Consider the following 14,283-nt stretch of genomic DNA (forward strand, 5'->3'; position numbering starts at 1 on the left):
TGACAGCGTATCAGCTCTTCGGCAATATCCAAATTTGGTGCTTTCCTATTGCGTTTGTATATATTTTTTCCTTTCTTTCTTTGTAGTATTTTCTTTCTTGCTTGTTGTCCCACTTCTCCAGAGCTTTACATCTTCCTTTTCATCTGGTCTGCTCCTACTTCTTGGCTTGTTGAGCGTTTTGTATGTGAAATATGCTTTCGACATATAAATTCGATTTTATACGTTTTATGTTTGCTTTGTTGTTGTTTGTTCTGTTTGCTGTTCGCTTGTTTTGTATGCCAAGGGTCCAGTACAACACACACACACACACACACACACACACACACACACACAGACATACACCCACAGCGGGACAAACAAGCAATCACATGTGGAAGTAGCATTCAGCTATAGTCAAGTTTTTGTTTTTTTTTTCTTTCTTTTTGTGTGTGTGTGTGTGTGTTGCATATTTTATGCATTTTTTTGCGAGTGTGCGTACCACATTTTTGCAGTTACTTTGTCCATAGTTGTTGGCCACTTTTTACCCTTAAAGGGTCAAGTGAAAAAGCGTCGAGCTTTAAATACTTGCCCAAAAAAGTATGCAACGCCCCTTGTCGCAATTTAAAGCCAACAAAGAGCAAAAGCGACGGGTCTAAATGCTGGGGCGGCATAATAACTGAAATATTTTGGCGTCACCGTGACACGCCCCTAAGGATATTAGAGGGTCTGAGGGGAGGGTAGGGCCGGTGGTCGGTGGCCAGTGTCAACAGTGGCCGACAACAAGCCTGCCCGAAAAATTGCAAACAAGGCAAATAAATAATTTTAGCATTTTTATGCCAAGTCAGCAGCAACAGCAACAGCAGCAGCAGCAGCAAACAAAGACAGAAACAGGGACCGACATCGAGACAGACATTCTAACACTCAAAGTGAGCTATGTGGGGGGTAGAGGGCAGAGGGCAGAGGATAGGGGGTTGTTTTCGCCTTGACACTTACGTTGATCGCAGTAGGGTCCTTTCCAGCCTCTCTCACAGTGGCACTCGCCCTCGATGCAGCGTCCGTGGCTGGAGCAATTTGGCACCTCGCATTCACCGACGGGTATATCGCATTCGGCACCCTTCCAACCGTCCTCACAGTGGCAGACCCCTCCTCCATAGTGGCCATGGGCCGAGCACAGCACGGGACAAACGCCTGCAGAAACGGAAAGAGTCAGAGAGAGAGAGAGAGGGAGAAAGTCAGTCAAGTTACAAGAAAAAAAAAAGAAAAGCAGAAAGAGAAGCGAAAATTGGTATTGAAAAGTGTCAGACAAAGGCAACAAAAAATAAAAATAAAAAATAATAAAAAAAAAATAGAAGCAGAGACGCTTTACAAATAAATAAAAAAAAAAAATACTTTGCCACACAGTGGTGCAAAAACGAAACCGTATACAAACAAAAATACAAATCATATACAATTACATTGACAATAAACTTAAAGCACAGTTTTTTTTTTTTGTTTTTATTTTGTATGCAATTTAAGGCTTAATTCTATTTGGGGCTTACAGGTATTTCAGAGAGACGATTTTAAGAATATTCCTCGAAGAGAGTTCGATTAATATTATGAGCCATGTTGTAGCCTATTTTGATAGACAGACCAGTGTGGCAAGCGGAAGGACAAAAAAAAAACGGACACGTCTCTCTGTGGGAGCTATATACATATATATATATATATATGTATATATATATGTATATATATATATATATGTATATATATATTCTTTCTTTTTGGGTTGGCTGGCTGGGACTGGCGGAAAGTAAACAGCCAGAGCCAGGTGATGTTGACAGCTCAACTTTGGCGTAAGTTTTTAATTTAAACGAGCAGCGAGCAGTGAGTGGACGAGTGGACAAGGGACAAGTAGATTGGGTTTCGTACTTACTCTTGGAACAATCAACGCCTTGGTAACCATCGATGCAGTCACATTTGCCGAGATAACAGCTGCCACGTCCCGAGCAATCGTTTGGGCAAGTTGTGCTAACACCCTCCGCCTCCTCGGCCAGCAACGATACTGAATGGGCAACCAGTTCATCATTGTAAATTGATATGAACCACAGGCCAGTGTCCAGATATTGCAAGAGTGACACATTCACCGTCATTGCATCCATATCGAGAGCCGGCAAACCACCATTATTGGCACCACCATCACCCGAGGAGCGTTTATGCAGCGAGTGGGCAACACTGCCTCCGCGTTGCTGTTGCTGCTGTTGCTTCATTTGCTGTTGCTGGATGTGTTGTTGCTTGGCAAAGTCCATTGGGGTATCGATATCAAAGTATTCCACAGAGTCCAAATTAGCTGGCGATTCATCGCTGCTGCTGTTGCTACTGTTTTTGTCGTCCTCATCCTGGCGCTCCTCAGCCTCAGTTGGATCCTCCTCGTAGCTGGTGGCACGACGCTGACGCAGTTGCAACTGTTGCAGTTGCTGCTGTTGCTGCTGTTGTCGGAGCTGCAACTGTTGATCGTATGCCTCGATCAAAGCCAAATCGGTGCTAACGTGTGTCTGATTGCTGGGGCTGCGACGATGCCGCAAATGACTGTCGATCCGGCCACCCTTGATGAACTCTACGAAATCATGTTGCGTCACAGAGGGCGCCACATTGCGGCGCGAATAGACGGCAAAGTGAGCACCCCACGGTAGCGTAAAATTGAAGCGAATAAATGCCGGATGCTTGTTGCGAAACTCCAGTGTCCAGAACTGATAGGCCGGTATATTGGCATGGTAGAGCTCATTGAAATCCTTTAGTTCGACGACCTGCGGCCACTGGCCACCCGACAGACCCACGCCCTGTTGCTGCTGCAGCGACGGATGATGTTGCAACAGTAGATTATGCTGTTGCAGGCTGTTCAACTGTTGGTTGCCATTGGCACCGCCGTACATTAGCTGATCCTGCAGCTGGGTGTTGGTCGCATCTAATGGCGTCAGCGGCTGATTGATTGCATGCGGCTGCTGCTGTTGCAGCAACAGTTGCTGCTGTATCCCAGTTGCACCGCCTGGCCCAACAACGACACCGCCGCTACCAGTTCCGCCAACGCCGCCACCGCCGCCGCCCGCTGCATGATCCGAGGTGCTGGTCTGTATCGATTCCTCCGTGGGATAAGCAGTGGCGCCACCCAGTTGCGACTTGTTATCGCCAGCTTTGCCGGCAGCGCCGCGCAAATCATGCGGCTGGGATTTGACGTCTTGGACTAGGATGCAATTCGAGCTGTCCATGTTCGGTTTCATCGAACTGACTGCTGACGGAAATGGGAGAAAGTCCAAAACACAGAAAGAGAAAAGAGAGAGTGAGAGTGTGAGTGAGGGAGAGAGAGAGAGAGAGAGTTAGCATTGCTTTGTAATTATTTCCTTAGTTTATATGTATTGCATATTGTGTATATATATTCCTAGTTTTTGTGAGTGTACGCGGCCCGAAAGCATAAATCGCTTGCCTGCCTGCCTGCGTGTCTGGCCTGGCCTACTTGCTAAATTTAACGCCATAAATCTGCTTGGCCCCTGGCAATAATGTTTAGTGTGTGGTGCTGTCCTTGTGGCTGGCCTGGCTCCACAGCATCCACTGGCGAATCCACAGCAGCTGCTGCCAGAGATTTCCGTTTTTTATTCTTCTTCTTCTTCTGCTTCTGTTTTCTTTCCTTTTTTTTATATTTTGGCGTTTTTCACATTTTGCCACCATGCCTTTTTTACACACACACACACACACACGCACACATACATTTTTGGCATCATATTTTAACGCCATATTAATATGCACTCGTCCATAAATCAATTCCATAAATTCCCTTACACACACACACACACACACTCACACACACTGATACATAATGTCTACAAAGCTGTTGTACCCTTTTTGGCCACACTGAGAACAGACACAAAGTGAACGTTGTTAACACGTTTGCATTTTGCTTGCCATCGTTGGAAGGCGGCTATCGTTTATCGATAACATGTCCACAAATTTATGTGCTTTGGCAGCGGCGCCAGATGCGCTGGCAATCGTCCTATTTTTGGGGCCATGCGGCTGTTATGCAATTTCCAGCACAATTTAAAAAGTGCATCACTGATGATGATTGAAGCGCATGTTTAGCCTGAAATCAGTACTTTCACACTCAACTGGCATTATTCAAGCACTCATCAGTTCACTCATCAATCAATGGTTGTCAATGGCTGCTCAGCAGTTGAAGCGCCTACCAAAATTATTTCAATCAACCAATCAATTACAGGCCGATCAATCAATTCATGCATTTGTTTTTCAAGAATGCAATTAGGCAAACTCATTTCAGCGGGGTCACATTGAAATTATGTTAATGGGCCCAAATGGAAAGCGACACAACAACAAATGGGGACAATGGGCACATGAAGTGCCAACTTTGAATGGAGCAGGGCACGAGGCACGAGGCACGGGGCACGGCGCATGGGGCAACTGTAATGGCACCCAAAAATAAATAAATAAATGTACTCCCCACTGTCAGCTGCCTGACAGCGTTCAACATGTAAACTAATGCGACCTAATGATGTCGATGTGTATGTGAATGTCTTGACAATGAGCCTAGATACAAATAAAGCTGCAAGCAGACAAAGGATACCCTCCCCGCGCCACACACACACACACACACACGCCTACACACACATACGCAATTACTCATATGAGGAACGACAAATTAATGTCAGCGAACGTGCTTCAATTTGGCTGTTGAGCTTTTAATTTGAGCGAACAGACAAACGAATAAAAGTACACATAAATATTTATAGCGACAATATACACTGAGAGAAGGCACAAATTGATCGTTGAAATGATTGATGAGTCAACTGAAAAATTTAACTAGATTTCGAAGTGCTTGCCTCAGTTGAAAAGGCAGGCTCAACTTCAAGTTAAAAGACAACAGACACAGAAACGTTGATCGTCACACAAAATGAAAGAAAAGTGTCTTTAAATTCTATCAAAAATCTCAAAACTATATTTTGCATATCGACAAACCAAAAATAATAGAAATAAAACAATTATTGGTTAAACTAATTTTGATGGTGAACTTAAGTGCTTGATTTGAGCTCGAAATACATTTGCTGTTTCTTCCCATGTGGCATAATGAATGAACAAGGGACAAACACGCACACACACACACACACACACACACACACACACACACACACACACACACACACACACACATAGTTTATGTGTGTGTCCCATCATTAATAACTAAGGAGACACAGAAGGAGATCGAGTAGGGGGGGGCTCTAGTTGCTATTAAGTTAACAAGCTTTTCATTTAAGTGGCTCGCAACTGGTCAACCAACTGGAACTTGAACTGGAACGGGAACGAGTACGGAAACAGACTGGGAGCGAGAAGTGGAAGAAGGAACGAGACAAACAAACGAGGGAGCAAACAATACAGCGGAGGGTGGTTAAAAAGGAAAACAACAAAAAGAAAAAAGAAAAGAAAAGAAATGCTTGCCACACTTTTTCCGCGCCTTTCTTTGCAACGGCTCAAGTTGCCAATGGGGGCTGGGTGAGGTGAGGTGGGAGTTGCTACGCAGCGCACCAATTAAATTTGATTACAATTTGTGGCAAGCGGCAAAAGCCATGGGAAGCACAACACATACTCAGCTCCCCCTCCAAGCAACCCTATCAAGGATATATTTACTTTAGTTGATGGCAACGAAAAAAGTCGATAAATTTACGTGTCTGTGTGTGTGTATGTGTGTGTGTGTGTGTGCCTGGGTGTGTGGGTGTATGTGTGTGTGTGTGTGTGCAACATAAAATAGACGACGACTCAATTTGGCAGAACATACAGGAATAAATACTAAACTGCACACAGAAGGACACTCCTCGCTATGCCAAGTCGTTATTTATATTTAGCCAAGACACCCAACCCCAACAATTTGCCAGTTTGAAAGGGTGTGTGAATTCGATTAGTTAATTTTCTTAGCTGATATTTTTTTTTTTTTGTTTTTGTTTTTAGGAGACACGCAATGAGCGGAACTGGAAATGATAACACTCCAGATCAACTAATTGAATCTACGTGCACCAAGTGGCGCTTCAAGCCAACAGAGAGGGAGAGGGCAGGGGCAGGTAGGTTGTGAAAGGGTTGCCAAAGTTGGCCTGTGTCCCTTTTGACCGTTCACATGGACAAAGTTACAAAAATTTATGAAGCATTTTCCTTAATTGCACTTCCTTGAAGAAATATAATTTATTTAAACGACAAGCGCACACCTTGCCCCTCTCTCTCACTCTCTCTATCTCACTGCCTCTTGCTCTCACTCACTCTCCAGCTTGCAGGTTGCTGCCGGGCGCCAGATGGACTCGACAGTGTTGGAAAGATAGAGGCGAGGAGGGAAGTGGGATGGGTAGTGGCGGAGAGGTCACGCCCTGTTGGTTGTTGTAATAGTAGTAGTAGTAGCAGTTGCCTGCTGTCTGCCACTGCCACCGCCTCTGAAAATGTCGTGTTGTGCCATTTGAAATGAAATTTTCTTTCAATATTCTTTTCTCTTGGTAATTGGCACAAGTCTTAATGATCGCAAACGTTTTAGCCAAACGATATGCACTTTAAATGTGGCCAATACTCTCCCCAAATAACATGAATCATTTATGCAACTGCAACTGTAACTGCAACTGTAACTGCAACACAGTTGAATAGGTACAGTCACGCAATCTACCGCTATTGCATAAATAAGTAATTGAAATTGTTGTTGAAAATTGAAATATTGACATTTTGCCATTTTTCACAAGAAGTTCGCATTTCTTATGTCGCTTTCAAAATGCTGTTATTGTCTTTGAAAGCTGCAGCTTAAATAATTTATCATCACTATTTGATTTATTGGTCGAATGAATGTGAATGAAGTCTCTCAGATTTTATATTTTTGTATTTGCTTGTCTGTCACTTGCTGTTTGCTGAACAGGACTCGTTCTTGAACCCATTTTGATGCCGTTTCTCCTTAATTTGAGCTTGAATAATGGCCATTCCTTGTTGCGGCTTAAACAACGACTGTCGCCTGTGCTAAGACCACAGAGCAAGTGTGTGAGAGAGAGAGAGGGAGAGAGATAGAGAGCGAGAGCAAATCGAGTGACTAATTGAGTGAGTACAGTGAAGCCTGCAAGCCTGTATCGAATGCAAGCTAGTCAAGTGAAAATACAATTGCTGGGCATATTCTCAATTAATATCGCATTTCAACTGAACTAATTGGAGTAAATGCACTTAAAAGCACAACATACAAAAATAAATCAAGCAAAAGGTCCTTCTTCTTCACCTTCTACTTCTTGCTGTTGTCAAAACCAATTGACAGATAGATAGACAGATAAATAGATAAACAAACAGACAACAGACAGAGGGATGGAGAGATACAGATAGATACTGGCCACAGCCTCTGTCGTTAGTTCAAAGACAAAAGCCAAACAAGCTGACTGAATGGCTGTGAATGCAAAGTGAGTCTTGCCGGGCCAGTGAAAGCATCAAATTGAATTGAATCGAATCTCAACTATGCCACAGCAACAAATTACATTTGGGCCACTGGCAAACCGCAGCCGTAAACCGAAACTGAAAATGAAAATCGCAATAAGCCACGAGCCCAAAAAAAAAAAACACATCAAATGTTTCCCAGCTGCTGTCAATGACAACGTTAAGCAGCTAGTAGCAGGGAGTAGCGACAGACTGAGAGAGAGAGAGAGGGAGGGGGAGAGAGAGAGAGAAAGAGAGAGAGAGAGAGAGAGAGGGTGGGTGGCACAGCCTCTTTGTTTTACTGTTTTCTATTGTTTGAAGCTGTTTGAAAACTTCTTAGACAAAATTCAGAAATGTATCTCAAAATAAATGCAGCTACGCAGCAGGTGGCAGAGGTTAGCGGAATATGCACAGCAAAATTGCGTAGCAGTGCATATTGAATGAGTTTCCGATTAAAAATCGATTAACCTATTTTCGATAACAACTGCAATGCGCATCCGCATCCGCTTCCGCATCCGCATCCGCACACTTTCGAGCCATCTCCTCCCATGGACTCATTGACTGCCTGTCAAACATGTTAATTGTCCTGATTGCCGTTTCTGTTTCAGTGTTGTCTGGCTTTATCAGTGTTGCTGTTGCTGTTGTTGCTGTTGCTGTTGCTGTTGTCACAGCTGTTGCAGTTGCACTTATCGGTGGCTGTTGCTCTTATTGTTGATGTTGTTGTTGTTGTTGTGATAGAAAGTGGCGTCGCAGTGGTAAATCGAGCTGTTCAGCTCAAACAAGCAAACAACAACAGCTTAATGCTCAATTGTTGTTGTTGTTGTTGCTGTGGTCGTTGCACATGTCAAATTGTTGTCTTGTTGACGCTGTGGTCGATTATCGTATAGTTAGCACACAGATATATCGCACATATTGCCAAGCAAATTATGACAGTCATTTACACACACACACACACACACTGCAGAATGAGAGTGTGACATGCCCACCATTAATATGTGTATACTCTGCATACATTTAAAAATGTGCTTATCAGCCACTATCTATCGATATATAAACATTCAGCTGGTATTTATTTTAGTGCACATTCCAAATAAACCAAATAAAGGCAATTTTATCCAGGCCTGAATATGCCGCATTAAATGCCATAAACTAGCGCAAGTCCCTTGCTCTATAGTCAAGCACATATGGATATTAGCAAACCTTAATATTCAAACTAGGCCAAAATGTGGCTACAGGCTACGTAAAGCAGGTTCTTTTATATTTTTGCTCTTCTATAAATGTGTCTAAAACAGAAAAAAAAGCAAATTAACGAGTTGAAAATTTGCATTTAACTGGAAATAAAGCTATCGCTCAAAAGTAGACAACGCTTTTAAACAGCTCTGACAGCTCTGCTTTCGTCTCTCTCTCCCTCTCCATCTCCCTCCCTCTGCGCACCTATCTCTTCCGCTGTGTTGCTCGCTCTTCATTAGTACTCATTGCCTGCTTAAAATGCAATATTTGCAGCTCTGCATTTGCCCTGAAAAGCAGGCAATACTTTTTTCCAGCCCAAATGTTTTGTGCACAATGAATTGCTGTTCGCTGTGTGAATGTGTGTGTCTGTGTGTGTGAGGTGTGTGTGAGGTGTGTGGCACTCTCTAAGCCCCACACATTATGTGAGTAGCCATTTGCATTTGCCAAATTTGCATATTTTAAAATAGTGCCCATAAAGGTAGGCAACAATTTCATGGCCTTTGGATTCCGCTTGATCTCGCTGCCCACAAAAGTAGGCAACACATTTCTGCCGTAATTTTCATTGAATTATCGAAACAACTTTCACAATTGCATAAATATGCAAGCGTTGAAAACAAACCAAATGCAAATTAAATTAAAGGCAACACATACAGACACACACACACACACACACACACACACACACACACACACACACACATAAAAACACCCATACCTCACATTCAACTTCAGCTGGTTGTGTTTGCGCTTGTTAATTAACTGACAATGGCAAGTGAGTGATGTGAGTGTGGTGCGTGTGTGATTATGTGTGTGTGTGCTTGTGTGTGTATGTAACAGGCATATCCATACATATTTTTAAATGTCTGGCAACACCCACACACACACACACAAACAGACAGAGAGAGAGAGAGAGAAACAACAGACAGCTGCTGTGGCCTGCAAGTGTTTGCTAATTTTATTAAACCCTCTTGCGCTTAATTAATAGAAAATGATTGCGCAAACAGACGTCGAACACCCACACACATACACACACACACACACACACACACAAGGAGTCAGACAAGTGGTGCGTTGTGGGTCGGTTGAGTGTAGCAGCTGCAAAAATATTAGCCACTATTAAAAGCTAAAGCGCAGCCGACTGCTGTTGTTTTCATCACCTGCTGCTGCTGCTTCTGTTGCTTCTGTTGCTGTCTTAACCCCGCAGCTTTAAAACTATTCAACCATAAAACGAGCCACACTTACACACACACACACACACACACACACACACACACGCACACATATACATACGTAAAGCGAAGCGTAAATTCATTTACCGCAACGAAGCGAAGCCGGCAGCCAAACACACAACACAAAAAGCTTTTTACACAAATGAGTTCATGGATACTCCAAACTCCTCCCCTCCCCTACAGTATCTACAGCTTTTCTTATATATACACACACACAGACACAGGGAGACGCTAGTGCGAGGGTAGCCACAAAAATTAATACATTATTTTTAAAAGATAAATTTCAAGCATGTCTCTCGCTCGCTTGCTATCTCTTTCGCACAGATTGACTGGCAAACAATTAAATCAGTGAAATCCACACGCAGCTTTTGGCACACCCAACCAACACTCACACAAACACACACACACACACACACACACACACACACACACACACACACACAGTGTGTGTCGAACACCCCACACAAAATGTTCACAACTTTTTAACTTAAATTCATTTTGTGCGCCAAAGCGCTAAAGTAAAGTGCCTGCCCAAAGACGTGCAGGACCTGGCAGTGATAGGGGGTGTGCAGGGTGCGGGCTGGGTGCGGGCAGGGTAGGGGGGTGTGGTTGTTGTTAAGGGGGGGTTCGGTTTTGAGCCAGGCAGCCAAGTGGCATCACACATTTTTCTCGTGGTTTGTTGTAAATTTGTTTTCGTTCACTTGCATCGTTGTGACACCACAGCAGCTCAGTTGGTGGCAGGGTGGTGTGGCTACCAAAAGCAGCCAGGAAGCCGCAACTCTAGCTCTTCTTCTACTTCTTCAACTTGTTGTTGTTGTTGTTGTTGCTGTTGTAAATCAGTGCCTGTGACTCGTGAGGCAGCAGCTGCTGTTATTTTGGTTGCTGCTAAGAGCGTAGATAATAAATTAAACGCAGCACGCTTCAAGTCAAATGGCTGTGCCCGCCCCCCTTTCCCTCCAAAAACACCCACACCCACACCCACAGCCCAGTCTCCCTACCCAAAAATGAGTAAGCAGCTATGTATTTGAAAGGAGGAATATATATGTAGGGTAATAGGCGGAGGCAGGGGAGGGAGGGTGGTGGGTTTGAAGATAACGTTCGATTGTCACGAGCTGCATGTGAAATTCAGTTGATACAAAAAGCCAACTCAGCATTGAGTTGTAAAAAAGAAATTTTTGTAAAATTGCCAACCGTTTGTAGAATGCTGAATGTGGTTGAAAAATAAAGCAAATTAAATTATCGATAAATATTTGAAATAAACACGAACAGCTATTTAAAGTGGAAAAAATGTCAATATTCTGGCAGACGACGATGGCGATGAAAATAATCAAAACATTTATCAACTAATTTTCAGTATAAATTTAAAAAAAAAATTGCTGCAATAATGCAGTAATGTTAAGAGAATAATAGCTATCGCAACTGAAAAATTTGTTTCAGATACTCCGATAAACACAAAAATGTTTCATACAGATTTTGTCTATGTCAGGATATGTTATACGATCCGTTTGTCTCCAAACTTCCAGCATGCATGGCTCTATCAATTGGACTGTTTATGCTGCCAAAGAATATATATAAGGCTTCAAAACGTTTCAAACTTCACGACAAGGTTATACAAAAAAATCGTGAAATAATCAACAAATGTTTAGAAACAAGAAGAAACAACTGATCTATCTAAGAATTATATTTTTCGAAGCTTAGTCCACAAATTGCATATTTAATCTATATATTTGCTGTATATATATTAATACTTTATTCAGTACACATATGAAATCAGCAAATACACAAATTTCAAGTCTATCAAGTCTATCATCGAAATCAGTTACTGTTGGCCTTTGTTTTGAAACTTATGCGCTGAGATAAAAACACCTTAATGAATATCAATGGAGGCTCAGTTTAGATCAGAGCAGTTGCTTCAAATGAAAACCCTTTTCTTTGAAATACAAAAATATATATATTTATTTTGGGGCGCATAAATTAAATGCGCTGCGAGTGGGCAGCGCTGCAACTGAAACACATCCCCCGCTCCCCTCCTCTGCACCTCATTGAAAGTGTCCAACTCAAAATAAGAAGAAAAAAAAGGAGAGAAAAGTTGCGTCAATGTTTCACTAGATAAAATGCCAGGGCACAAAAGGCGTCGCCTTAAAAGGGGTATCGGAAGCAAGAAGAACAAGAACGGGGGAAGGGCAGCCGGTAAGGGGGGAGTTGGCAGCAGCACGTCAACCCTTTTGTTTCAAATTAAAATTTACATATTTTAATGTGCAAAGTTTTGCGAAGCGCTCTTCTTGCACGGCAACTGCCCAACAACAACAACACAAGCAAAAATGCTGCAACGAGACACACTTAGTCTAAAGCCAGACATAGAGAGACAGAGAGCGACACAGAAAGAGACAGAGAGAGAGCGAGAGACAGAGAGAGAGAGAGAGAGAGATGTAGGAGAAAAGTTACTCCGTTTGCCAAAAAGGTTGGCAGTAAAAAATCAAATTGACCTGTAAATATAATTTAAAAGGTGGCAGCAAAAACAGCAACAACAACACGAAACGTGTTTAATTATCAAGTTGTAAACAACAACAACAGAAACAACAAAAACAACAACAAAAAAAACAACAAACCGAGACAAAAGGCAGAGGGAAAAACGAGTTTCCAGCTGCCGCATTCAATTTTAAGAGCAGCATTTTGTGCTCTGTCGCCATTTTTGTATAACCAGTGGCTCTGTGTGTGTATATGTGTGTGTGTGTGTGTGTGTCAAGGTGTGTGTGTGTGTGTGTGTGTATGATTATGTGTGTGTTTGCTTGCTTTAAGGCGCTGGCGTTTCAAAATTTTGTTAATTTGCCATTGTCAGCTAATGAGCGAAAAAAGCTCGAGAGTGAGAAGTTTGAGTTCAAGAGATACACTAAGACAAACAGACAGACAGAGAGAGAGAGAGAGATAGTTTGAAAACCCTTTCCACCCCCCACCATAGCTACCCTAACTGGCTACCCCTAAGGTATAGGCTATGTTGCTCAGTTGGCATTGAAAATTTCGAGGAGGCAACCTGCTTTAATTAGATTAAGCAAAAGTTAGACTAAGCATAATTTGAGCAAAATTACTCGCAAAAGATAAACAAAACTGGAGCACAAAATAGAAATTCATTTACATTCCGAACGAGGGGGGAAGGGCGCTTATCTGAATAGAGGAAACGTAGACAAAGTTAATGGTTCTCTAATGAAATGGAATATAATATATCAAAGACTAAATACGAACTATGCTTCTCTATTTGCTTTGTCTCCTCATCTATACATACATATAGAAACACAACTTTAGACTTAGACTAGCTTAAAAGCAAACTAATAATTAAGTTTGTGTGAAGTAAGCAGAGTTCAAGAGACTAAAATGCACTAGTTGAGAGAGAGAGAGAGACAGAGAGAGAGAGATCCTAACCATAATAGTTGACTGACAAAATGTCTGCTTAGGTTATATATCAATTGGCAGACTATGCTTTTACAATTGTGTCTTTTACTGCTATCGGAAACCGATTTTTATCGGCATTTCCGAAACGTGTGCAGCTGTCGATTGAATGAAATCAACTTCATCTGTGTTGGGTGAACGAATGGCGGTGGGGAGTGGGGTGGTTTGGCGGTTGTGGTTTTATTGTGTTTGCATAGGCAGCAAGCGCCAACTTTCTTTGACTTGGCATGTGTGTGTGTGTGTGTGTGTGTGTGGGTGTGTGTGTTCCTATTAAAACCTCTTTGCATTGGTATGTGTATGTGTACTTTTCATCAACTGTGTGTTTGTGTGTGCTGGCCGGCGTTATAACAACGGTTGCGTTGTCCACACTCATCTGCTGTTCAGCACACACACACACATTTCTACATTCATTTACACACACACACACTCACAGAGAACACTCAAACACACTTACTCACACACACATTCATTCATTCATTCCCGCTTACCTGCAAAGTATGCCAACATGGCGGTTAGGACGACGGATATGAATATTAAGGCGATGCTCAAGCATTTCCAGGAACATCGGTGTTGACAGCGTTTATCTATGTGAAACCTGTAAAAGAAACAAAGCGAGACAGACAACGTTAGTACAGTGTGTGAGTGAAAGAGAGGGGGAAAGATGGCGAGCATTAAACAAACTGTGCAATGCATTTGTAATTAACAACTGGCAAACAGAAGCCAAATAGAAGAACGGACGAGCAACGAGTGACGAGAGACGAAGGGCGAAAGAAGAGCAACGTGACAAAGAGAGAAGGAGGGAGTGGGGCAAACATGTTACTAAAGTTGTGCAAAAGTCTGAAGCTTTAGGGGCTCAGAAAATGGAAATGAAAATCTGATTATTAAGTCACAAGCACATTGGATAAAGCTACCCACTTCCACTTCCAGAGATGAACGAAAGAGTGAC

The 14,283-nt window shown here is 42.5% G+C and overlaps 1 protein-coding gene across 2 annotated transcripts in view; it reads right to left on the reverse strand.

The window, feature by feature from the left end:
• The window catches only part of LOC6569390 (teneurin-a), a 128,908-nt gene that overhangs the window by 53,358 nt on the left and 61,267 nt on the right, over positions 1–14,283 (reverse strand). For both annotated transcript variants that reach the window (XM_032741299.2, XM_043215945.1), the window contains exons 3-5: positions 13,826–13,932; positions 1,892–3,241; positions 973–1,167 (exon numbers count right to left, since the gene is read on the reverse strand). In XM_032741299.2, the coding sequence (XP_032597190.1) occupies positions 973–1,167; positions 1,892–3,241; positions 13,826–13,932 (1,652 nt within the window). The remainder of the gene's footprint in view (positions 1–972; positions 1,168–1,891; positions 3,242–13,825; positions 13,933–14,283) is intronic.

This window comes from Drosophila grimshawi, unplaced genomic scaffold (assembly GCF_018153295.1).
Source record: "Drosophila grimshawi isolate 15287-2541.00 unplaced genomic scaffold, ASM1815329v1 contig_848, whole genome shotgun sequence".
Taxonomy (NCBI): Eukaryota; Metazoa; Arthropoda; class Insecta; order Diptera; family Drosophilidae; genus Drosophila; species Drosophila grimshawi.